This window comes from Oncorhynchus nerka, linkage group LG13, assembly GCF_034236695.1.
Source record: "Oncorhynchus nerka isolate Pitt River linkage group LG13, Oner_Uvic_2.0, whole genome shotgun sequence".
NCBI classification, from domain to species: Eukaryota; Metazoa; Chordata; class Actinopteri; order Salmoniformes; family Salmonidae; genus Oncorhynchus; species Oncorhynchus nerka.
The window spans coordinates 47,275,772-47,303,104 of record NC_088408.1 but is presented as its reverse complement, the minus strand read 5'-3'; the positions used below and the strand labels follow the sequence as shown (position 1 = coordinate 47,303,104).

At 43.3% G+C, this 27,333-nt stretch overlaps 1 protein-coding gene across 5 annotated transcripts in view; it reads left to right on the top strand.

The window, feature by feature from the left end:
- ankrd6b (ankyrin repeat domain 6b) overlaps positions 1–27,333 on the top strand; it is a 47,863-nt gene that overhangs the window by 16,519 nt on the left and 4,011 nt on the right. For 2 of the 5 annotated variants that reach the window (XM_029677143.2, XM_029677141.2), the window contains exons 2-14: positions 15,494–15,815; positions 19,720–19,818; positions 21,187–21,285; positions 21,723–21,821; positions 22,119–22,217; positions 22,725–22,823; positions 23,358–23,456; positions 24,425–24,502; positions 25,066–25,170; positions 25,269–25,379; positions 25,481–25,636; positions 26,048–26,200; positions 26,497–26,610. In XM_029677143.2, coding sequence (XP_029533003.2) covers positions 15,690–15,815; positions 19,720–19,818; positions 21,187–21,285; positions 21,723–21,821; positions 22,119–22,217; positions 22,725–22,823; positions 23,358–23,456; positions 24,425–24,502; positions 25,066–25,170; positions 25,269–25,379; positions 25,481–25,636; positions 26,048–26,200; positions 26,497–26,610 — 1,437 coding nt within the window. In that variant the 5' untranslated portion in view covers positions 15,494–15,689. Of the gene's footprint in view, positions 1–14,279; positions 15,816–19,317; positions 20,549–21,186; positions 21,286–21,722; positions 21,822–22,118; positions 22,218–22,724; positions 22,824–23,357; positions 23,457–24,424; positions 24,503–25,065; positions 25,171–25,268; positions 25,380–25,480; positions 25,637–26,047; positions 26,201–26,496; positions 26,611–27,333 lie in introns of those variants that run through there. The other 3 variants (XM_029677142.2, XM_029677140.2, XM_029677139.2) reach the window with 3 other exon arrangements.

The following is a 27,333-nucleotide window of genomic DNA, read 5'->3' as shown; positions in this document are numbered from 1 at the left end:
ATGAGGCTGAAGTCTTGGCTTGCTATAGAGGTTACGACCCCCTGGTAATACCTTTGATGTTGAGTTTCTTCGAAGTGCTGTTAGCGTTATCTCCAGTCTCACATCTGGCAGGCATCAGTAACACACAGAACAGCTCAATTATCACTGTCCCAACTACTTCAGTGTAACAACAGCCCAGGAGTCTTTCTTCAAGGCTGACACTCACGAGTCACGAGTTTTGGAATTGGGTCATTTGAAAGTATATGATCTGTATTTAGACTATTTAAACTGACTATCTGACTATTTCGATTTTGTGATTAGTGATGACCATAAATCTCTGATTCAGAAATAAACTCCTTGATCTGTGTGTGTCAGAGGTTTCCAAGGCACCACCCCTGGAGGAACCGGGGCTATGAGCTCTGAAATAGATCTTGGGATTAGAGAAAGGGTCAAAGTTTTTGATTTAATCCCTCTCTTTCTCCTTATCTCTCTCTCTGCTCACTCTTTCTCTTGGCCCTTTCTTTCTCTGCCCCCTCTTCTCTCTGCCATCTCCTTTATCTGCCCTCTCTCTGCCTTTGTCTCTCTCTCTCTCCGTTTCTGCCTCTATTTGCTGGAAGTGGGGGTGGGGAAAGACAGATGGCTGAGTTTGACTAAATACTGGGGACTGGGGAGCCAATCCTGCTCTGGACTGAGTGCTCGTCTCAATCATTGTCCAATCACGTCACTGATCCCTGTTCCATACTCCGCTAGGGAACAACACTCCAGCATGGAGCATGACCACAGAAGCCACAGCTACAAGTTGTATTTCCGTCAAATTTTTTTATATATTTTTTTAAATGTGCTGCCAGAAAATCAAATAGATCACAATCCTTTGGGGTCAGACTCAGGAATCTAGTCTCTGCTTACTTCATTACAAACAAAGATGCTTGACCCAAGCAATAAGGGTCCCAGCCAAGCTGGCGGCTCACTGAGCTAGTGAAACTGGTCCAGCAGATGCCCTGAGACATAAAAAAAACAACACAAGCAAGGCCTTCTTTTTCAATCCAGAGGCGCCTCTCATCTTGCTGTGGCTTCATGGCTTCTTATGTAACCCCCTCTGTCCCCATCGGTGCTAGAAGGTTTATGTAAGAGTAGAGGGAGATCTCTAGAGGAGAGCTACACCTGGTCCAGAACTCAAGAGGTCAAATCCCTGTGTGTTAGGCTAGCCTATGCCCCAGAGCATGCTAAAGAAAGACGTACTGTTGTTGTGGTGGATGGATGTGAGCTTAAACAAATGGAGGGAGAAAGTGCCCTCACTGATGGGAATGTTAGAGACAGCCGGCAGCGACTTGGAGCACAAACACGTTCATTCTAGTGCGTTCGTTATATGTCTCATTGTGTGGATGTAATGTTGTTGTTTGGACCGGCTCCATCCTGCGCTGTGCTGTGTGGATGTAATGTTGTTGTTTGGACCGGCTCCATCCTGTGCTGTGCTGTGTGGATGTAATGTTGTCGTTTGGACCGGCTCCATCCTGTGCTGTGCTGTGTGGATGTAATGTTGTTGTTTGGACCGACTCCATCCTGTGCTGTCCTGTGTGGATGTAATGTTGTTGTTTGGACCGGCTCCATCCTGTGCTGTGCTGTGTGGATGTAATGTTGTTGTTTGGACCGGCTCCATCCTGTGCTGTGCTGTGTGGATGTAATGTTGTTGTTTGGACCGACTCCATCCTGTGCTGTCCTGTGTGGATGTAATGTTGTCGTTTGGACCGGCTCCATCCTGTGCTGTGCTGTGTGCATGTCCCAGGTGGAGGTGAGCATCGCTCTGACTCACTCTGCAGTACATGAAGGCCCGGCAGTGTTGGCTGGCTCGCCGTACTGTTTCTGTTGCCAGGTGTCTGAAAACATTACGCTTGACTCCCTGGGGAACCGTTTGTTTCTGTCAACCAGAATAGCGGTTGTGTTTTTTTTTGACGTGCTTCATAGATATCAAGTGCTGTGCAGTTATTCAGGAGGTGTGCAGTTCTCCTCACTTATCATTCTTGGCACCTACCAACTGACAACTGACTGCTTAAGTTCCATTGAAGATTAAGCGCTGGAAAATAAAGCCGATCTAGAGGTGTTAAAACACCTAGGACTGGGTGATATATCGTGTTCAAATCACATCACATGTTATGTCACATGCGCCAAATACAAGAGTTGTATATCTTACAGTGAAATGCTTACTTACAAGCCCCTAACCAACAATGCAGTTAAGAAAAATAAGTGTTAAGTAAAAAAAAAATAGGTAAGTAAAACATTTACATTTAAATAAAAAATTATCAAAGAGAAGCAGTAAAATAACAATAGCGAGGCTATATACAGGGGGTACCGGTAGAGTCAATTTGGAGGCTATATACAGGGGGTACCGGTACAGAGTCAACAAAACTGTATGAATAATGCTTAAAATTACATATGCTTTCTAAATATAGTATAATCAAATTATGAAACTACTAACTATAAGATTTCACCTTCCTTCGCTGTAAAATACATATTTCTATGTTTAGTGTTTGAGACAATGTGCATCTTTTCTAAAAGTCTATCTTGATCACAACGTCTGCCCCCATTACTGTGAACGTCTCACAGAGCTCTAGCTTGACTTCTTGAACTTTATGTCTATGACAAACCAAAAGTGTTTTGTTTCAAATCTATTTGACATTAATGGCTATAAATCGATCTCTGAATGTGCTACCATGATGAAACCCCTCTCTCCTGCTGCGCTACGATGTAAGGATTGTTGGTTTGTGACATAGGGTTCAGCCAAGAGTTGATGGACAGTCAGAAGAGCGAATAAAACGGTAGGAGAGACATTCCAGCTACAAGTGGTTTCAGATTTCACATCCTACAGGCTTAATTATACTACTGTGTCCGTGGGAACCAGGGTTATCGCTCAATGCTAGCCATTTTGATGTACGGTATCCACAGATTGATTTATAAGCGAAAATGTTTGATCGGAGCCGGTACCATAACCACGCAGGTCCCCTAAACAGGGAACTTTACATTTAAGAGGATTTATTAATATATCACCTCAGAGACTATCCCAGACAAGTCCACCCATCTTCCCAGTGGTGTGGATGGAAACTGCCTGGGGACCTGACTTTCCCTCAGATTCACTAGATGCCAATCCAGGGATAGATCAAACTACATTGAGGGAGAAGGTTAAATCTAGCAGTCTCGAAACATGCCTGTATAAAAAAAATACTTTGTGTCCTTAGGCCTCCTCCCTCTCAAAATTGTTATGAAAATCAAAGAGAGCTTGGCATTCCTTAGTTTTGAACCGAGGCCTGAGTTCCTGAAAGGTTTGCACAAAAGCCCCGTTGCCTAGCTGCCTGTGGGGATCCCTGTTCCGTCAGCCTTTGTGTGTGGCTATATGGCTGAACAGACCTCTTATGGAGATCCACAAGAATGCAGAGGGGGAGAGACTTTCTCCTTACTTCATCTTATTCATTTATCAGCTGGCAGGAGGGAGTCATTTAAATGTTACCATAGTACATTTAGCAACCATTTTAACTCAAAGAAAATGTATTTCAGAAAGAAACTCCTCTTTGACTAGTTACAGTGCATTCCTGATGAATAGTAGTTTTTGCATTGTGCACATGCACTCTTCTAAATAGCCAACGAAAGGTGACTTTTTTTCCATGTCAAGTTTATGACATGTTAAAATAGCCCTTGTCAATCAGAAACATTTCAATGTGTCTTAATCTGTGTGTGAATTATCCATGCATGGCATTCTGCAGATTTGTAAGGGTATAATCACTGCCTTGCTTTTCTTATGCCCCCCCCCCCCTTAGGACATTTCAGAGACTCACCATTTCTAGATCGAAAGCTCTGGAATGTCTTGGCCTGTAAGATCTAGACAGAGGAAATGGCTTCCTCCTTCAGACGCTTCAGTATGATGACATCATTGAGAGTTACATAGATGTTTGTGGAATGAGATATTGGTTGATATTGCAAGAAAATCTGCTCTTGGACTCCAGTAATTGTTTTCAATATTGTTTTCATAAAAAGTAATGTTCTCCGTTTGATTCTAATGGATTTAAGATGTAATGCTTGTATGGAAGATATTCCCTGGTCAGATTCACATTTTTAGTCATAGCATATTAGGGAACAAAAAATATTTATTATGCTTCTATTTTCAAGTGACAGAAGATTACAGCACAGCTAGAGTGCCTTCAGAAACTATTCACACCCCTTGACTTTTTCCACATTTTGGTGTGTTACAGCTTGAATTCAAAATGGATTCAATTGAGGGGTTGTGTCACTGGCCGACACAGAATACCCCATAATGTCAAAGTGGAATTATGGTTTTAGATTTTTTATTAAAAATTGAAACGTTTTTGAATGACTACTTCATCTCTGTACCACATGCAATTATCTGTAAGATCCATCAGTCGAGCAGTGTATTTGAAACACAGATTCAACCACAAAGACCAGAAAGGTTTTCCAATGCCTCACAAAGAAAGGGGACAGGGGAATACCTAGTCAGTTGCACAACTGAATGCATTCAACCTAAATGAGTCTTCCACATTTAACCCAACCCCTTTGAATCAGAGAGGTGTGGGTGTTGCCTTAAATCGACATCCACGTCGTCGGCACTCCGGGAGCAATTGTTGTGGTGGTTAACTGCCTTTCTCAAGGGCAGAACAGCCACTTTATTTTAACCAGCCTCCTTTCAGTTATTTTTAGGATAAAAATACACGGAATCGAGCTAAACACAGGCAAAATCCTGGAGGAAAACCTGGTTCAGTCTGCATTCCAACAGACACTGGGAGACAAATAAAATTTTGAGCAGGCCAATAACCTAAAACACAAGGCCAAATGTAGACTTGTGTGGCTTACCAATACCACATCGAATGTTCCTGAGTGGCCTAGTTACAGTTTTGACTTTAAAATCGGCTTGAAAATCTATGGCAAGACTTGAAAATGTCTAACTAGCGATGATCAACAACCAACTTGACAGAGCCTGACGAATTTTAAGTGCAAGTATTGGACAATCCAGGTGTGCAAAGCTCTTAGACTTACCCAGAAAGAATCACATCTGTAAATAGCTGCCAAAGGTGATTCTAACATGTTTGACCAAGGCGTGTGAATACTTATGTAAATGAAACATTTCTGTATATCATGTTCAATACATTTGCAAAAAAAATGTGTGTCAATGGGTGAGGAAAAAAATTGATTTGATCCGTTTTGAATTCAGGCTGTGACATAACCAAATGTGGAATAAATCAAGGGGTATGAATCATTTCTGAAGGCACAGTAAATGTGAAAATGATGCATCGTAGGTAATGAAGGGTTACAGAAAAGGCACAGTGTTTTTTTTCTAAACACCCCAGACGTTTTTGGGTCTGCTATATTTGTTAGACGTGTTAGTGCTCGTCGTCCTGGTGTGATCACCTTGGCCTGACAATGGCCTAGTTCTAACTCTTTTTAAATGAGGTCCCCCCGGTGTACAATAGAAAGGACATGACTTCAGTAATCTATTATTTTAACCTGGCATCTGTGATACATCCTGGAATACGTTTGCAAAATATTAAACAGGAATAGCCTGCAATGCATTCACTGTGCAACAGGTCATTAAAAGAAGAGTAGAGTTTAATTTCTAAATATATATTTTCATATGTTTAGTAATGCAGAACGCTGTTAGTAGGATGTACAGTGTACGTCACACATGCAATACATGCGTGTGACAACTATTTGCAGAGGAATCATTTCAACAGAGCCACTAGAGTAGTTGTCAAAGTGAATTAGACTCAGGGGAATCTGATGAGACATGCATGTTCCTCTCCAGATTGAAACTGAACAATGTTCCAGAAAAATTGTTCTGATTTTTCTTGGTGTCTCTCACTTCCTCTGAACTGAGAGAGGAACTGACTGGTGAAGAGGTGCCCTGGCCCCTTCCTTTTATAATGGTTGACAGAAGCCACAGATAACACCGAGGTGGGTGCCATTAGCTGTGTAATGATCCAGCCACCTTGAGGCTTCACAGCGTATAGATTCAATAGACTCCGGATTAGAGACACCCGACGGTTATCTTTGCTTTAATCGCAGCGCTGTATCATACACACCAACATTCATCTGGTTCATTGGGGCCAGGCCTAGAGGTGTGAGGGACTGTGAGAAGCTTGATTAAAGCCACAGTGAGAGAGGAGCAGGTGGGCCCCGCTGATCTGTAGCCCCGGGGCATGATCAGAGGGACCGGCCTGCTCTGAGCATGCCCAGTCCCTTCATGACAGAAGATCTGACAGAGAGCCACTACTCTTAGTATATGGAGATTAGGAAGGTATGTAGCATATGTCCCTGATGCAACAGATGTTTTGAAGTGTTTATCAACAGACTTATGGTCTATATGGCTACAGTATAGTCTGCTGGTTTGATTTATTTCGCTTTTCAAAGAGCTTTATCTAGACAATCTGTTGAAGTCGGTAGGGGGCTGAGGGAGACGTAGACCAGCTTATCCAAACAATTATTAAGACATAGCATGACAGCCGACTTGTTTGGTTCTTTTGGTTGGTTCGGTGTTGCCTGCGAAATAGGAATGTCTGAAACCTTAGACGAGGTGCGATGGACCAAGCAGTAGACAGAGTCCTCAGGGCTCTATAATTAGGATCATCTGCCATACGTCTCAGACGCAGAAATGAGAGGTCCATCATCAGGAAAATAAACCGGGTAACTAGTGCAGGGACCTGTATTTTTCCAGGATTACACAAAGACATGGTGAGCTTTTTCGTCATGTAACTCTACTTTGTCTCTCTGGAAGCGTAACGTTCTTTCGTGGTATAGATTTACAGCTGTCCCTGGAATGTGTAATTTAAGACTTACCAGCCCATTAACTTACTTCTTGAATCGTTGAATTTCATTCACCTGCTGTAGACCTAGCCTATATGTTGCGTGACAAAAGGGGGAACATAATATACTCAAATAATTGCCTCCACTTACAGCACAAATAGCAAATAGCATGAATTGGAAGCTCTGCAATCAAATAGTGAGTTATGTTAAGACATGTAAGGACCCACTGGGCACACCTCATCATTTCAACGTGGACATTTTGGTAGTATTTGGTTGAGACTTCGATCAAAGAGATTTCAACCTTTATTTGTTGAATTCACAATGTGTTATCACTGCGCTTTCAAACATTTAAAAACACAACAAAGTTCAAATGGGAATACAATGTCAGATATTGTTATTGTATAAAAACAAAATAAGGTGCAATGTGCAAAAATCGCTCTTTCATTTCCTGGTTGCAAAAATTCTAATAGGTTTGCCTAATTTCAGTTTATGTGACAAAACAAGCAAGTATAGTGTAGAGAATCTAAACCGCTGTGAAATATATTTTACATAACCCCAAATATTGTATTTTCAGCTGTTTGAAGCTCGGTGTACAAACCCGAAAGTAAACCAGACGTAAAAACAAAACTTAAGAACTATCGATTCTTAGACTTACTTTCAATGAGAATGACAGATCAATAACTCACATTTCCATGTGAATTTGGTCGGGGTCACCCAAAAAGTTACATATTGCAGCTTTAATGTGTTATCGCTGTGCTTTCATCTAATAGCACAAACAAATTACGTGGATTGTAGTCGAGATTACATTAAAAGTACATAGTGCAAGTGATCAATGCTGTTTCAGGTTCTGTATAGATTATTACAGCAGTTGTGAATCTCTCCACCGACCTGCGACCTTTGCATGCTTTCTTGAACATGCACGCTTTCTATGATTGCATAAGAATACATTTATAGTTACAGTAGGCTAACCTCAATACCTAAATACTGTTAAATTAGTTTATAAGATAGCCTTTAGGCTATTTACTGTATTATAAAAGTAATATTGGAATGTGTTTGGTTGACAATGCAACCAAATATCAACATTTAATGGAAATGTACCTACTGCTTGAATAGTTTCATCTGAGCCACTGGCTTAATCCTATTCTTTAACTTTTATTTTTGGTTTAGTTGGAGGTGAGTCCAACGTATCATTTGTTAACTTGTGGCTATTTACTGTATTGCAAAAGTGATATTGAATTGTGTTTGGTTGTCAACGAATTCCAGTTTGGATACAAATTAATAATTCATATGTTGGATTCACGTCTCCATCTCAACCAAGAATCAAAGTTAAAGAATAGGACTAAATATAATATAATCAAACTTTAAATGCACATTTAGTCATATTCTTTAACTTTGATTCTTGGTTGAGATGGAGACGTGAATCCAACATATCAATTTGTAGACAAACTGGAATTAAAGCCAGAACTAAGTCAGTGGCAAAGATGGAACTATCCAAGCAGAAGATACATCTCCGTTGACAACCAAACACAATTCAATATCTAGGTACAATACAAATTCAACATAGACAAACCTTGTATAAAATATGTTGAAAATTGGTTACAATGACATAATCCTGTGGTTACATCCTCAAAACAGCAGTTTACATTGATTACTTTTTTCTAGAGGTCGACCGATTAGGATTTTTCAACACCGATACGGATTATTGGAGGACCAAAAAAAGCCGATACTGATTAGTCGGCCTGATTTTTATATATATATATATTTGTAATAATGACAAACAATACTGAATGAACACTTTTATTTGAACTTAATATAATACATAAATCAAATCAATTTAGTCTCAAATAAATAATCAAACATGTTCAATTTGGTATAAATAATGCAAAAACACAGTGTTGGAGAAGAAAGTAAAAGTTCAATATGTGCCATGTAAAAAAGCTAACGTTTAAGTTCCTTGGTCAGAACATGAGAACATTGGAAAGCTGGTGGTTCCTTTTAACATGAGTCTTCAATATTCCCAGTTAAGAAGTTTTAGGTTGTAGTTATAGGAATATTTCTCTCTATACCATTTGTGTTTCATATACCTTTGACTATTGGATGTTCTTATAGGCACTATAGTATTGCCAGCCTAATCTCAGGAGTTGATAGGCTTGAAGTCATAAACAGTGCTGTGCACCAGGCAGCCCAAACTGCTGCATATACCCTGATTCTGCTTGCACTGAACACAAGAGAAGTGATACAATTTCCCTAGTTAATATTGCCTGATAACACGAATCTCTTTTTAATAAATATGCAGGTTTAAAAATAAATACTTGTGTATTGATTTTAAGAAAGGCATTGATGTTTATGGTTAGGTACATTGGTACATTGGTGTTAAATCATCACCCGTTTGGCAAAGTTGACGTAGGCTGTGATTCAATGATAAATTATATGCAACGCAGGACAAGCTAGTTAATAGTAATATCATATAATATCACTAGTAATATCAACCATGTGTAGTTAACTAGTGATTATGTTAAGATTGATTGTTTTTTTATAAGATAAGTTTAGTGCTAGCTAGCAACTTACCTTGGCTCCTTGCAGCCACAAGGTCCTTTTGATGCTGCACTTGCATAGCAGGTGGTCAGGCTGCCATGCAGTCTCCTTGTGGATTGCAATGTAATCGGCCATAATCTGCGTCCATAAATGACGATTACCGATTGTTATGAAAACTTGAAATCGGCCCTAATTAATCGGCCATGCCGATTAACCACTCATCTATGTAATGAGTGGAGCTGAAATATGGGACTAAAAACAAACAAAAAGATAGTATATTTTTACAATAGTTGTTTCCGTAAAATGTATATAGTATGTACAAGCCTAAGTGTTGTTGTCCATCAGTTTACTCCAATTAGGAGAGGGATGGTAGGGTTAGGGGAAAATAATAACGGAAAATATATTTTAAAAATGCTATAATTTATACACAGTGCCTTTGTAAATTATTCAGACCCCTAGACTTTTTCCACATTTTGTTACATTACAGCCTTATTCTAAAATTGATTAAAAAATTTAAAAAAAAATATATATATATATATATATATATACACACACACACACACACACACACACACACAATACCCCATAATGACAAAGTGTTAACAGGTTTATACATTTTTGTTAATTGATTTTTAAAAACTAAACAGAAATACCTTATTTACATACAGTTGAAGTCGGAAGTTTACATACACCTTAGCCAAATACATTTAAACTTAGTTTTTCACAATTCCTGACATTTAATTCCAGTAAAAATTCCATCTTAGGTCAGTTAGGATCACCACTTTATTTTAAGAATGTGAAATGTCAGAATAATAGAGAATTATTTATTTCAACTTTGATTTCTTTCATCACATTCCCAGTGGGTCAGAAGTTTACATACACTCAATTAGTATTTGGTAGCATTGCCTTTAAATTGTAACTTGGGTCAAATGTTTTGGGTTGCCTTCCACAAGCTTGCCACAATAAGTTGGGTGAATTTTGGCCCATTCCTCCTGGCAGAGCTGGGATTGAGGTCAGAGCTTTGTGATGGCCACGCCAATACCTTGACTTTGTTGTCTTTAAGCCATTTTGCCACAACTTTGGAAGTATGCTTGGGGTCATTGTCCATTTGGAAGACCCATTTGCGACCAAGGTTTAACTTCCTGACAGATGTCTTGAGATGTTGCTTCAATATATCCACATAATTGTCCTCCCTCATGATGACATTATTTTGTGAAGTGCACCAGTCCCTAATGCAGCAAAGAACCCCCACAACATGATGCTGCCACCCCAGTGCTTCACGGCTGGGATGGTGTTCTCCGGCTTGCAAGCCTCCCCCTTTTTCCTCCAAACATAACAATGGTCATTCTGGCCAAACAGTTCTATTTTTGTTTCATCAGACCAGAGGACATTTCTCCAAAAAGTAAGATCTTTGTCCCCATGTTCAGTTGCAAACCGTAGTCTGGCTTTTTTTAATGGTGGTTTTGGAGCAGTGGCTTCTTCCTTGCGGAGCTGCCTTTTAGGTTATGTCGATATAGGACTAGTTTTACTGTGGATATTGATACTTTTGTACCGGTTTCATCCAGCATCGTCACAAGGTCCTTTGCTGTTGTTCTGGGATTGATTTGCACTTTTCGCACCAAAGCACGTTCATCTCTAAGAGACAGAACACGTCTCCTTCCTGAGTGGTATGACGGCTGCGTGGTCCCATGGTGTTTTATAGTTGCGTACTATTGTTTGTACAGAGGAATGTGGTTCCATCAGGCGTTTGGAAATTACTCCCAATGATGAACCAGACTTGTGGAGGGCTACGATTTTTTTTTTGAGGTCTTGGCTGATTTCTTTTGATTTTCCCATGTCAAGCAAAGAGGCACTGAGTTTGAAGGTAGGCCTTTAAATACATCCACACCTCTAATTGACTCAAATGATGTCAATTAGCCTATCAGAAGTTTCTAAAGCCATGACATCATTTTCTGGAATTTTTCAAGCTGTTTAAAGGCACAGTCAACTTAGTGTATGTAAACTTCTGAACCACTGGAATTGTGATACAGTGATAAGTTAAATAATCTGTCTGTAAACAATTGTTGGAAAAATTACTTGTTTCCAGCACAAAGTAGATGTCCCAACTGACTTGCCAAAACTATAGTTTGTTAACAATTATTAGCAACATACTGTAACGGTTTTGACTTGAGGTTATTATTTATAGGGGTGCCAGGTAGGTTGTGCCTACCAGAGAAAACATTGGTTTCTCCTTTTGGTTTGGGAGGGAATGAGTCCCACCTGGTCCATCAAGTCTACACCAATACAAAGGACTTATGTAAAAGTCAGGATGGAAATAAACTTTTCATAAACCCTTAAAACATTGAAAAGAACTTCAAAAACAACTATATTCTTTTGCGTGGGTTGTATTAGCAACAACAATGATTACACACACATATAATAATATAACACAATGAGTTCTGATTCCTCCAGAAATGTCCTGTACCTCGGGCCTAAAAGAGTCCAGCCCGGTAAAGGAGTTCAGGGAACTCAAGTGACCTTTGTCACGCAATGTTTGGCCGTTCATTCAAGTGTAGCGTAAACCCAGTATTAATCATAATCAATAACAATTATTTTACCACAGAACTTTAAAGCGTATCAACTCTCAAAGTCCTCAACTACAACTAACTACATAAATCATCACCGTATACATGACATCAAAACAAATGAAATACCGTATACAAAAAGGTTGTACTCGGTCAGTCAGACAATCCAATCCGCCAACAAATCTCCAGCGCAGAAAGGCCACGAAGAACAGAGAGGTGTAGTCCACGGACGCAAAGAGTGGATCCTGGGTAAACTCTATTAGGCTACAAAACACACATTTAAAGGCAACAAAACAAACGAAATAGGGGAACTGAGGGTTGAACACATCCTCATTCACGTCTCCATCACAACCCCACTTTTGCGCATCTGATGCTGGCTATTTAATTGGGAATTAAAGGGAAAGCGCCCTATTGGAAGGAGAAGCACTGAGACGGTTCAGAAAAATTCAGGGCCGTCACAATACTTAATTTAGTTTCAACAAGTATACCTGAATACAGCCTGGCAGATGATCAGCCTTATAATTGAGCTAATTCAATGGACTATAGTGGTTTTTCACCAGATGCTGGTGTGTTTCATCAATTCATTAGTTCCTCTGAGCCAGTTGAAAACATTGACAGCTTGACACATTGATGGGTTGTAATGATGGTAGTAGGAACTCCAGGAAAGACAACCTTTTTTCCTGTGAGTCACTCTGCCTGCGGTCACACCAACTCTCGCTCAGCGAACCGCAGAAGTCTGACTCCTGTATGTGGTTGGTTAAAGCTGTTTTTATTTGCTTTTTTTAATATAGCTTTATGTCTAATGACATGGCATAAAAGTGAAAACAAAACAGTGTTTGTGTAGAAAGTACTCTCTGTTGTTGGAAATGTCAATCCTTAACCCCTATTCAACCTGTATGAACTCATTTGACAGACAGATCTACCGTGTACAGCTGCTGTCTCCCCCAACAGGAACTAGCCTGTTTTCCCAATTCCCACAGCTGACTATAGTGGGTTAGATCATCCCAGTGCCCAAGAAAAACCGGGTGACATGCTGAAATAACTATCATCGGTTATCATGAAATTCTTCGAGAGGCTGGTCATGGCCCACATCAAGGCCAGCATGTCAGGTACACTGGACATACAGTGCCTTGCGAAAGTTTTCGGCCCCCTTGAACTTTGCGACCTTTTGCCACATTTCAGGCTTCAAACATAAAGATATAAAACTGTATTTTTTTGTGAAGAATCAACAACAAGTGGGACACAATCATGAAGTGGAACGACATTTATTGGATATTTCAAACTTTTTTTAACAAATCAAAAACTGAAAAATTGGGCGTGCAAAATTATTCAGCCCCTTTACTTTCAGTGCAGCAAACTCTCTCCAGAAGTTCAGTGAGGATCTCTGAATGATCCAATGTTGACCTAAATGACTAATGATGATAAATACAATCCACCTGTGTGTAATCAAGTCTCCGTATAAATGCACCTGCACTGTGACTCTTCCTTTATGGAAGAGTGGCAAGAAGAAAGCCATTTCTTAAAGATATCCATAAAAAGTGTTGTTTAAAGTTTGCCACAAGCCACCTGTGAGACATACCAAACATGTGGAAGAAGGTGCTCTGGTCAGATGAAACCAAAATTGAACTTTTTGGCAACAATGCAAAACGTTATGTTTGGCGTAAAAGCAACACAGCTCATCACCCTGAACACACCATCCCCACTGTCAAACATGGTGGTGGCAGCATCATGGTTTGGGCCTGCTTTTCTTCAGCAGGGACAGGGAAGATGGTTAAAATTTATGGGAAGATGGATGGAGCCAAATACAGGACTATTCTGGAAGAAAACCTGATGGAGTCTGCAAAAGACCTGAGACTGGGACGGAGATTTGTCTTCCAACAAGACAATGATCCAAAACATAAAGCAAAATCTACAATGGAATGGTTCAAAAATAAACATATCCAGGTGTTAGAATGGCCAAGTCAAAGTCCAGACCTGAATCCAATCGAGAATCTGTGGAAAGAACTGAAAACTGCTGTTCACAAATGCTCTCCATCCAACCTCACTGAGCTCGAGCTGTTTTGCAAGGAGGAATGGGAAATAATTTCAGTCTCTCGATGTGCAAAACTGATAGAGACATACCCCAAGCGACTTACAGCTGTAATCGCAGCAAAAGGTGCCGCTACAAAGTATTAACTTAAGGGGGCTGAATAATTTTGCACGCCCAATTTTTCAGTTTTTGATTTGTTAAAAAAGTTTGAAATATCCAATAAATGTCGTTCCACTTCATGATTGTGTCCCACTTGTTGTTGATTCTTCACAAAAAAATACAGTTTTATATCTTTATGTTTGAAGCCTGAAATGTGGCAAAAGGTCGCAAAGTTCAAGGGGGCCGAATACTTTCGCAAGGCACTGTACTTCTATTTGCCTACCGCTCCAACAGATCCACGGAAGATCCCATTTCTATCGCTATTCACACGGCCGTAACACATCTGGACAAGAGGAACACCTATGTGACAATTCTGTTCACTGACTACAGTTCAGCAGTCAACATTATTGTTTCCGCCAAGCTCGAAACCAAGCTTAGAGCCCTGGGTCTGGACACCACCCTCTGCAACTGGATCCTGGACTTCCTGATGGGCAGACCACAGGCTGCGAGGATTGGTAAGGTTCACCCATGACTGCGTGGCTTTGCACGACTCCAGCTCCATCATCAAGTTTGCTGACGACACCACAGTTGTAGGCCTGATAACCAACAAGGACGAGTCCGCCTATAGGGAGGAGGTAAGTGAACTGGCATTATGGTGCCAGGACAACCTCTCCCTCAACGTCAGCAAAACAAAGGAGTTTATTGTTGACTTCAGGAAGCAGAGGAGGGAACATGCCCTGATCCGCATCCATAGGACTGCAGTAGAGAGAGTCAGCAGTTTAAAGTTCCTCGGCGTCCACATCACAGAGGACTTGTCATGTACCAACAACACCACCACTCTTGTCAAGAGGACACGACAGCGCCTGTACTTCCTGAGGTGGCTGAAGAAATTCTACATGCCAGCCTGGGTCTTCTCCAAATAATACTGCTGCACCATCGAGAGCGTCCTGACCAGTTGCATCACAGCCTGGTAGGGGAATTGGTCCTTCCACGATGGCAAGGCCCTCCAGCGGGCCCTCCATATGGCCCAGTACATCACTGGGACTGTGTTCCCACCCATCCAGGACATCTACTCAAAACAGTATCTGAGGAAGACCTGCAGAATCATCAAAGACACCACACACCCCAGTCATAAGCTGTTCACTCCCTTACTGTCGGGTAGATGTATCGGGGCATGAAGTCTGATACCAACAGGCTCAGAGACAGTTTTGATCTACAGGCCATCAGACTACGTATCTTTTTAAAAATGTCTTATTGTTGCATTGTCAGTAAGGAACTTGCAAGTAAGCATTTCATTGGACAATGTATTCCATGTGTATCCCGTACATACGACTACTAAACTTGAAACTAGATAGCTAGCAGCAATTAAAATCTCAATATATTCTCCCCCATTCCCTCCTGGCTTCCTGTTTGCCATTCTACTACTGTACCATGTGACACGCGCTTGCCTGTTATCACCACACACGTGTTTCCTGTTCTCTTCCAGGCGCTGAGGATGACATGAGGGAGCCAACCTGGTTGTGTCCGGAGGTCCGAGCCCTCTCTCTTCTCCTTCTCTCCTCCTCTCTTTCTGCCCACTACCTGTGTGTGTGTGACGGTCATGACTTAGGGTTGGTGTGAGCCCACCCTCCCTTCCTTGGAGCACTGCATCTTGGAGACAGTGCTTCACTCGCCCTGCTTACATGAGCCAGCAGGACGCGGCTGCGGTCCTCGCACTCTCCGAGCGCCTCCTGGTAGCCTCGCACAAGGGCCAGGCCGACAATGTGGTCCAGCTCATCAACAAGGGCGCCAAAGTAGCCGTCACCAAGGTGAGTGGATTAGAGGAGGTTGTCTTCTGGTGTGTTCATAAGACTTTTGTCTTTTCAATGTGTTTATTATGCCAAGTAGCGGCGGTCACACAGGCTGGACCACCAGGCTTTTTTTTCTGTCAAAAGTGTACTGTGTACCACAAGAGGTTGGTGGCACCTTAATTGGGAAGGATGGGCTCGTGGTAATGGCTGGAGTGGAATAGGTGGAATGGTATCAAATACATCAAACACATGGTTTCCATGTGTTTGATGCCATTCCATTTGCACCGTTCCAGCCATTTGATGAGCCGTCCTCCCCTCAGCAGCCTCCACTGCTGTGTACTGTTTCTGTGTGTAGCCAATATGGGTGGGTTTGTGTGGGTACTGTGTCTCAACTGCAGCCTCATTGGGCCACCAGGGCAATGACCATGGGGCAGATTAGTGGGACTGGGGCAGTATATGAATTTATTATAATCCTCACTTTCATGGACTATCTATTAAACTACCCTGTTTCCTCACAATAAGTTAGAGTAGCTGTATTTTACAGGAAGGAGGAGGAGTTGGAATTTGAAGGATTAGGAGAGGAAGAGGTTACAAATGAACACGGCCATGAGGGACTCTCTCTGATGCTGATTTTACCCATGTGTGTGTGTCACTTGTGCGAAGGAGCTTGTCCATCGCTCCATCTGGCTGTCCGCGACCACAGCTGTGGGAGCACAGATCTGGGTAAACACGCTGACACACGCAACACAGTGTAAACCTCTGTTTGAGGTCACACCACACAACGCTGGGAGAGAAGATTTCTTAAACATGAAATGTAGCCCCAAGCCACTTCACTGAAAGGAGCAGAGGAGGAATACAGTATAAAGATGCCCGAGATTGACAAAATTCATATATATATATATATATATATCAGATTAACACCTGGGTGTTTGCTGTGAGAGTCACAGACAGACATGCTTGATTGAAGTAATGTGCGGCAGTAGCAATCCTATCTGTCTGTGAAGTGAATAGCCTGTCTTTGTGTCTCTGTCAGAGCAGCTCTGGTAATTAAGACAAACCTGAGGTGTGGAGATAGTATTTAGGTCAGGCCTTCCTCAGATCTCCAGTCTTTCTCTTGATAGACTGCAATGTGATACTGGCCGATAAGACAGGCAGGCAGAGGCCTTTTTCCCTGAGCCTCATAAATGTACTTCCTCAATAACACATCTCTGGGCAGAAGCTTTTTTTTCCGCTCTCTGTGATGTTCACGTTAAATGCCGTGTGCCCCTTTAAGAGCGCACAAGAGTCCTGGGTTAAGGAAGACTTTCAATCGTCTTTAATTTGTCAAGAATGCTGCATTTTTCATTGTTTCAGGAAATGAACTGCAATTCTTACACTAACAGCTGAAATATGAGTGAAATATGAATACATGACTGACTGAATATATGAAAGTTGTCCTTTTTTCTATCAGGTCTACCTGTCTCTTTGATAATGTTACGTTCAGCTGGATTTTCACATTTTGGCTGGGTTCCCTAGTAACAAAAAACAAACTAGAAACATGAGGATTATATTTCAGTTGGAAATTCCGGTGCTTCAGGGGAAGAGGGGAGGTGAGAAGGGTATTGTATTGGGAAATGTGAGGTAAAGTGTCAAGTTTTGGATGGATGTTTTAGGTCTGTGGAAGAGAAACTCTTTTGAGAATGAGAAAGAGAGGAGTTTAGAATAGAACCAGTCGTGAGTCTATCTAAGGTCGTACCAGGCCACAGAGCAGAGAGCAGGCCCTTTCCATTCACAGTCTCCTGGGATAATAGACTTCACCCTGGCTGGGCCCTGACTCTGTTTACCTGAGACGCTTCCATGGCAGACATCCAAGCCTGGCCCAGTGAAACTCAACCCCTGCCTGGCCATAGTGAATACCAGGCAGTGCCGAGCCGCACCCATATATCAGGCCACACTCGCCTGCTAAAGTGATTGTGGTCTCTCCCGTCTCTACCCATTTAATGGAGGGCTGTGAGGATTAGGCGTTGATAAGGGGGTTGTGTTGATGTGGTTCTTTGTGATTGCACACCTGATCTCTAATTACATTGAATTAACATGGATGATTCAATATGGCTGCCAGTTACAGGAGAGGGATTCTGCCGCAGGCAGACAGGCCGTTTGCATTTTATTCTCTCACTTCCAGATTGTCACTGTGCTTTAAATCAAAATCAAATCCAATGATATTTGTCACATGCGCTGAATACGTGTAGACCTTGCAGTGAAATGCTTACTAACAAGCCCTTAACCAACAATGCTTTAAGAAGAACAAATAATTCAACAGCAGCAGTAAAATAACAATAGCGAGGCTATATACAGGCGGTGCCGGTACAGTCAATGTGGAGGCTATATACAGGCGGTGCCGGTACAGTCAATGTGCGGGGGCACCGGTTAGTCGAGGTAATTGAGGTAATATGTACAGAGATAATAAACAGAGAGTAGCAGCAGCTTAGAAGAGGGGTTTGGGTTGCCCTTTGACTAGCTGTTCAGGAGTCTTATGGGTTTGGGGGTAGAAGCTGTTTTGGACCTAAACTTGGTGCTCCGGTACCGCTTGCGGTGCCGTAGCAGAGAGAACAGTTCATAACTAGGGTGGCTGGAGTCTTTGACAATTTTTAGGGCCTTCCTTTCCTGTAGCCTATGTGGAGATAGGGTTCGGTATTTTGAAATAATGCTTTAAGATTTACTGAGAGCATCTGTTCACATTAGCTTAACCCCAATTAAGCCTCTTAAAGAGCGACTGCCTTCAAAAAAGCAACAAATCGTTTTGAAAACTGCCTATGTGGCTTCGATTAGAGTCAGAAACAGTTATTCTAGTGTCAAAATTGACTACAGTGTAAATAGGATAATTTGGGTCATAAAGTCAGTCTCGTCTTAAAACTGAGTTTGGAACATCCGTGAGTCACAACGGGTAAATGAAAGTTGGGTTTTCATTTGACGATGTCCATTTGCCCACTATGGGGTGAACAGCTGCGGTGATTGCTATACATCCAATAGCATAGACAGTGAGACAGACCTGCCAAGCAGCTCCGACTTTGCTTACATAAGAGAACACGTCGCACATTTTTTTTTTTTTTTACTTGAGAACTTTGGTACTTAACACCTTAGGTGTAAAATTGCACAACTAAAACATCCTCGGCAAAAACGTCAAAATGTATTAAAGATTTCTTAGATTCATTCTGGGGATATTGAGGAAGTGAAATAGGCTTCTGTGTCTACAGTGTCTAATGGGAGACAAACATCATGAACCAAACACAGAATCATTTAGGAAACACATCTCCCAAGACGGAAATCTAGTTTTCCCAAAGAGCAACAGTTTGGATTCCTTTCAGTTGTTAAAAGAAAAGGAACCTTCCCATGACGAGTATCCAGCATGCCTTTACATTTCTAACCTCATCTAATCCAATACAGCATATGATCGTAACGTCGGGTAGTATCACTGATTTAACCTGGCAAACAATCCATTATTACCATAGAAAGAGAAACCTCCCAAAACTATAAATACACATTTGCTCCATAGCAGGCTGCAGGTCCATAAGTCTGGGCCTAAGAGTCGGAGGATGTGGGAGGCCTATCCATAAGCAGCTATATAGGTTCCCTTCCATTCAAGCTTGTTTAAACCGTATGTGGATTAAATATTTGTTTGTTTACTGGCAACTCGTTATTCAAATGACCCGTGTGGCCATGACAGACAGATTGCATGCGGCTAAATGCTGTGCCACGATGACAGCACAACGTGTTACTGGGTATGGCTGAACTGTAGACACATTGTCACATACAGTCTGGTTGGCTTCAGTTGGGGACACTGATATACGGTCTGGTTGTGTGGCTGGCTTCACTTGGTTTCTCTCTCTTCAGTTGCTGTGGCCCTCTCTTCTGTGTGTGAGAGTGCTGTGTTCTGTGTCCACAGTACGGCAGAAGTCCCCTGCATCTGGCCTCCTATAAGGGCCACACCGAGGTTGTGCGCATTCTCCTGAAGGCCGACTGCGATCTGGACATCCAGGACGATGCAAGTACCCAGAGACTGTCTGTTTGTACACTGCCTTTCATTTGCACTCGCCTCTTTCCATGTTTCCAGCACCACAGTCATGATTGTGATGATGGATTTGTGTGTGGACCATCGCTTGGTTTTCGCTGGCGTTGCATTAGTGTCGCTCACCATCTTCCCAAATGAACATCACACCCATTTAACACCATGTAGTATTTGTACAATCACACAAACAAACACCAGAATATGTAACATAGACCTTTACGTGTGAACCAGGTCACTTTTTGAAGCGCACAAACGACATGACATCTGCATGGAGATTCTGAGTCTGGCTGCCTGGTGTGTGTTTTGATTGCAGTGTAGTTTCTCCTGCGTGCGGACGCCCTTTCCATTTCTCTAAGACTGTCACGCTAGTAGTATAATGACCTCCAGTGGCCTCGAGTGGGATTATTTGGATTGCCAGCTTGAGGCATGCAGCAGACCTCTACGGGTCTCGCCCCCTGGGTGCAGGTCAACCCTCCTCCCCCTCCGCAGTCCCACAGCCACAGATAATGGTCCAAAGCTCTGGCGCTCCCAAATTCTCTCCATCTGGTCAATGAGCTCCCGATCCCGAACGGGCCACAGCGCGTCCTCGGCCACCAATGGGGGGGAGTGGTCACAAGGAGGAGGGGAGAGAGAGAGACGGCAGTGGAGGAAGGCTGCTGGACCTGGGCCTGGGAGAGAGACTGGAAGGTCAGGGAGAGTGAAGAAGGTTAGAGAAAAGCTACTTTGAGCCTGTGGAAAATATTCACTCTCCCAATCCTCTACTACTGCACGTCCTCTGGTTGTTGGGCACGCCTCTTGGTTATCTTCACTTGGAATGAACAAACCACAACCCCACCTCGCCCACTCACAGGAATCAGCGCTTCTTCTTGCTCTTCTTTCTTCCCACCCTTTCCCGTGACATGTCGAACCTCTGGTCTGCAAAACGTCACTCTGTTGAGCTGCTGTTAGGAGGGGGTTCTCCATGTTTGTGGGAATTCCATTTATGGTAGAGCATAAATGAGCTGGTCTGAACGGAGTGCTTTTACCTGCTGCTGCTGCTGTGTTCACTGCTTTGTATGGAGGATGCCCACTGTAGTAGACTGTGATAGTATGGAGGCTGGTGTCAAACTGCGGTGTTGGATGATTGTTGTAACATCATGGTCATTTCCTGTGTTAGTAATAACCTGAAACATTGCACTTGAGAAACTCTACTAAAAAGTCCACCCATCATATTCAAGTCAAGGTTTCCAACTGCAATGGAATGGAAAGTTATTAACCAGTGGATGTGGTAATTTGTATTCATCATTGTTGTGTAAATCCCTAACTGATCATTGTGGGTGTGTGTGTGTGTGTGCGTGTGTGCAGGGTGAGCAGACAGCCTTACATCGGGCAGCCGTGGTGGGAAACAGTGATGTTATCTCTGCCCTCATCCAGGAAGGGTGTGCTCTGGACAGACAGGACAAGGTACATATCACACACAGCGCTCACACACACACGGCTAAAAGCACGGCCCAATGCACTCACAGGCACAGAGGGATTTTAAACCCCCAACTAACTGTCAGACAGCACTAAAACTATAGAGAACACACTGCGCCTGTAATCTGCTTAACCCCCATTCATTCCCAGCAAAGAAATAGGAATTGTCCCAACTGGCACCCAATTCCCTATATAGGGCACTACTTTTGACCTGAACCCTATGAGCCCTGGTCAAAAGTAGTGCACTAAATAGGGAACAGGGTGTCATTTGGGATTCATACATAGCCCATGGAAGTCCATGTGAATAGAAAGTGTGTTTATAGCTAGGCCTAGACATGCAGCCTCTTACCTTACCTCACTAATCTCCTACCAATCCAGAGGTCAGGCTGTGGATGTGTGAAGCTCTTGACTGTTTGTTATTGCAGGACGGTAACACGGCTTTGCATGAGGTCTCGTGGCACGGCTTCAGCCAGTCTGTCAAACTGCTGGTCAAGGCCGGAGCCAACATTCACTCAAAAAACAAGGTACTGCAAATATACTGCCAATACTGTAGTTATAAAACAGCTGTGGTTCCTATAGGTCCTGTGCTGTGACTGCAGATTATTATACGATTGGAGAGCTTTTAGTGGTGCTTAGTGTTGACCTGGGTGGTTTTCAGTAGGGCACACCATAGCAGAGATATAGAACTGCAAACGGAAAGCTGTGCTCTAATTGGACAAGTTGAGTTTTGTACAATACCTCCCAGTTTCACCCTGTTCCAAAATGTTGTCTCCCTATTAAAAACACAACCCTGGTGTCTGTCTGTTTGTCTGTCCATGTAGGCAGGGAACACAGCCCTCCACCTGGCCTGTCAGAACGGCCACGCTCAGAGCTCCAAGGTCCTGCTGTTAGGTGGCTCCAGGCCCGACAGCAAGAACCATGTAAGTCCCCCTCCTCCATGGGTTGGCTAGTCTATGGGGCGCCGTTTGTACCGTCCTATAATTTGTGAACAACAATAATTCCGTGTCACAAAATGTAGCATGATAACAAGTGGCACTCCAAAGTAGCCTTCCCATGATTTGATACACAAACCCCAGGTATCTCTGAACCACTGCTGAGGAAAACATGCTGACAACAGAAGCCGCTCTACATTTAACTACTACCACAGAGCAGTTTGCATTGCAGTCACTTAATTATGAAACGACGTATGCATGCGAGTGCTCTGCTCCGCACTTCGAGCATAATCGCCCCTCATGGGTGACTTGAACAAAGCTGCTGAGCAGAGGAAGTAGCTCTACAATGCAGTTCGTTAGTCCTCTGCCACACCAGCCACTTCCCAGTGTCATGCAGCGCTACTCTACTCCTCCATTGACTGCTCTCCCAACGTCTGCGTGAAAGGAAACTCAAGACGCGCGTGGCGTTGGTGGTCTCTCTTCGTTGTGTTCCAGGTGGGTGACACGTGTCTGCATGTGGCGGCCCGTTACAACCACGTGTCCATGCTCCGCATCCTCCTGGGAGCCTTCTGTTCTGTGGGAGAGAAGAACCAGGTTGGTCTGAGCATGTGACTGACACTACTTTCACACAAGAGGGCTTTTCCTTCTTTATGTTCTGTCTTGTATATTTGTATATCGCTCTCTTGTATATCTCTCTCTCCCTCTCTCTCTTCCTCTCTCTCGCTTCCTCTCCCTCTCTCTCTTCCTCTCTCTCTCTCTCTTCCTCTCTCTCTCGCTTCCTCTCCCTCTCTCTCTCTTCCTCTCCCTCTCTCGCTTCCTCTCTCTCTTCCTCTCCCTCTCTCTCTTCCTCTCGCTTCCTCTCCCTCTCTCTCTCTCCCTCTCTCGCTTCCTCTCTCTCTTCCTCTCTCTTCCTCTCCCTCTTCCTCTCCCTCTCTCGCTTCCTCTCCCTCTCGCTTCCTCTCTCTCTTCCTCTCGCTTCCTCTCCCTCTCTTCCTCACCCTCTCTCTCGCTTCCTCTCTCTCTTCCTCTCCCTCTCTCGCTTCCTCTCTCTCTTCCTCTCCCTCTCTCGCTTCCTCTCGCTTCCTCTCCCTCTCTCTCTTCCTCTCTCTTCCTCTCTCTCTGGGCCAGGCTGGGGACACACCGCTGCATGTTGCAGCAGCGCTGAATCATAAGAAAACGGTGCGTCTTCTGCTAGAGGCTGGAACAGAGAGCAGCATCCGCAACAACGTGAGTGGAGGGGCCCGCGGACCGGGCTCTGTTCTACACTCTTAGGAGAAAAATAAGGGTTCTTCAGCTGTCCCCATAGGATAACCCTTTTTGGTTCCCAGGTAGAACCTTCTGTGGAAAGGGGTTTTACATGGAACCCAAAAGGGTTCTACCTGGAACCAAAAAGGGTTCTTTCAAAGGGTTCTCCGATGAGGACTGCCAAATAACTATTTTAGGTTTTAGATAGTATAGTATACTCTTAGGGGGGAAAAAGGTGCTATGTTCACTATGCTCTGGAGCAGTCATGCATTTCTAAAGGCCGTCTTAATCATGACTAATGTCCCCGCACATTCTGTTTGGTGAATAAGCTGCTCTGGAACCATGGCTGTGGTTTTTTCCTCAGTCACAGTAAAGCCATGCAGACTTTGATGAGTAACAACAGTATGTTGTTCAAGAAATGTCGTTTTGACATACTGACAACTGAAATAGCCACTTGGAAATATCTATTTATATTTACCCTTCACTTCGTTGCCTGACGACTCAAACGGAATTCCTCCGCTGCTCTACGTTCGCTACAGTCTTCAGTCTGAGACTGACGTCGTTGAAGTCGTTTGTGGTGACGTCAAAACGAGAGCTGTTGTACGAAACCAAGTCATCAGCGATCGGCTAATCTTTAACCAATCAGAGTATGAAAGCCAATGACACTTTTTCAAAACGCAGCTTTACCCACTTATGTTCTGGCTCTGGCCCGACACATCAGTTTCTGGGACCAATCAGAATGGTTAGAATGTGTTTGCTTTCTAGAAAACGTCAGGAGAGTACTCCGTTCCAGACCCATTGCGGAGAAGAAGCTAACGTCTGTTTGGCCAGAGCAAGGAGTTTGGGTAGCCAAGCAATGAACATATAGTGCCATAGCCAGTTGAATTATGTATCTCTAACTAGGCGATGTAGCCCTGGTTGACTTGCCTCTTGTCTCTGTGTGTGAGCAGGCAGGCCAGACTGCACTGGACCAGGCCAAAGACCACAACAACCCAGACATAGCTCTGCTTCTGACCAAAGCACCTCAGGTGAGTACAGGTTTACCCAGTCTGTCCAACAGGGGCACCCAGGCAGTGTTATTATTTTACTTTCACACCTCACATACCAACCTTATCTATATATTTATATAGAAAAAATGTATGCTGCAGACTGTGTTTGGACTTGAATTACGATACTTCAGGTGTTTGACTGGCGTTTTTATCTGTCTGAAATGATCATATCTCCATAACGCCTACCTGACATCATTCCTGTGGGTTGGCAGTAAAGGTGTTTCTGCATCAAGTGCAAGTATGGGCAGAGTCCATGGGAGACTGCTATAGATCTAGATAGGCACTGGCACATGGAAGTGATAGGGAAATGGAGAGGCTAAACTATTTAGCATTATTTGTGCTATTTTAGCTGTAGCTATATCCCTACTTAATCAAGAAACATTCACTAATTGAAGAATTTGCATTTGCTCCATGTAAAGAGCTGGACAGGCTGAAGTAAACAAAAAACAGGACCTTCAACCAATCAATGGCCATCAGTAAACGTACAGTGATTAATACGACTGGCCCTTAGTTCTCACACTGCTCTCCCTGCGTGTATTCAGGTCCAGAGCTTCACCCGAGGCAGGATTGTGAGGAAGAGGAGGGACAAGCTGAAGGCTGAGCGCCGAGCACAGTCTGTGCCCAGGGATGAGATGCTCCCCAGGAAGGTACAGTTGCAGTACAGCTAACCGTCTCACTCTTACCGTGTGCGGCAGCATATTATAACACAGATGTGGAGATGTTCGATTTTCGTTGTGCCTCACAGGACAGTGCATCTGCTGCTGACGACACTCACAGCAGCGACCTCGTCGCCCGCAAACACGAGGTGGTCGAGGCGAGCGCCGGCAAGAGCACAAACAGGAAGCTCAAAGAGAAGGTCAGCTATGACCTTAACCTTCTAAAACAACCCGCACATCTTTACCCAGGTGAGAAACGTTATCAATATTTAAACAGATGGAATATGTGATGTCGTTGCAGCCCTCGCTCTCCGACCCCCTCCGCCGGAGAGAGAACAAACACGGAAAGAAGAGGCGGGGCCAACTGCGTGGCTCCTCCCCCCAGCCCCCGCCTCACAACTACAAGGCTTATCAGCTGTACACTCTGTACCGCGGCAAGGATGGCAAGATCATGCAGGTAGATAGAAAAGAGCACACAGACGCCTGTGCTTTTGTTTGACATTATTCATGTGATGCTATGATTTCACTTCACATTTAAAGTGTGTTGCTGTGAAAGCACTGGGAAAGTAGCTACTGTCAGAGATTTTCTGTCATGTTGAAACCTTGTAACGGGCTTTGCTGCTCTATTCTTCTATGTAGAAGACACATATTTCAGTCGGAGCAAGGCCCTGCGACAGACTAACATCCTGTCCAGGAGGTGTACTTGTACATCTAGCTGCCTCACGCTACATAAACATGATAGGCTCCTGTCCTATGGGCCACTCTGGCTCGGACAAGACTTACATACTTAGTAATTAATACAATTTCAGACTGAGTTTGTGTCTGCTATCAAGTGGATCAGTGCCCATGGTTGGTTTCTGTGTCCCAGGCACCTATCAATGGCTGCCGCTGTGAGCCTTTGATCATCAAGCTGGAGAACCAGCTGGAGGCCACCAAGGAGGAGATGAAGACGGAGATCCACACGGTGCAGGACCTGATGAACAACAAGATGGGACAGTTGGACCGCAAGAACAAACATCAGGTACGCAGTAGACCAGGGTCCTGTTCATTAGGGCGTTTTCAATTTTTTTGCAACATAAACTGAAAATGATAGTTTTCGACCTACATCCCACAAGCCTCTGAAGTCACAGCAGTGGATGTGGGGCAGGCATGCATTCATAATTTGCTGATTTTGCCTATTAATGAAATGAAGTGTAATGTTACTAAAGTCATAAGCAGCTGTGAGCTTTTGTTTCACAACCGGCGTCTTGCATTATCCATGACAGCTTTATCAGGCTCTGGCATTTAACTATGTGGTTTGTGATTGTGTGGTTCTAGATCCGTGCCCTAGATAAGATGACAGTAGAGAGAGTTTCAGCGGAGAGGACAGAGTGCCAACACAGGATCGACCAGAGGGCCATGCAGGAGAGACAGGAGGGGGAGAAGAGACAGGTAATACTAACAGCAGTGTCAAACTCACTCAACACCGCAAGAGAGGCGGGTCTCAGATGGACTTAACACTAGTTCCTATACCGTCACGTGCTGTCATTAAACTTTTTTAATTCAAGGTTGTCGTTAAAATATTAACATAGCTAACAATGCTTTAAAAAGTAACTGTCCAGTGTTTCCAGATTTCTATGAAATATGACCTGTAATGACTTATATGAGTGAAATAGCTAATTAAAACAATTTGGGAAGGAAAACTATGTTAAAAAGCATATTTTTATGTTGGAATGGTCTGTGCGTACCCCAACAACAGAATGGTGTGGGCGTATACCGGTCATTAAAAATATTCACCCATGTAGACAGCTGATTGGCCAGCTCATCCTCCTCTAGAACAGGGTTTCCCCAAACTTGGTCCTGGACCTCTCTGGCAACAGCTCTGGTGGACATAATTGCGGTCAGCATGCCAATTGCACACTCCCTCAAAACTTGAGACATCTTTGACATTGTGTTGTGTGACAAAACTGCACATTTTTAGTGGCTTTTATTTTCCCTAGCACAATGTGTAATGATCGTGCTGGTTAATCAGCTTCTTGATATGCCACACCTGTCAGGTGGATGGATTATCTTGGCGAAAGGAGAAATGCTCACTAACAGGGATGTAAACACAGTTGTGCAATACATGAGAGAAATAAGATTTTTGTGCATATGGAACATTTCTGTGATCTTTTA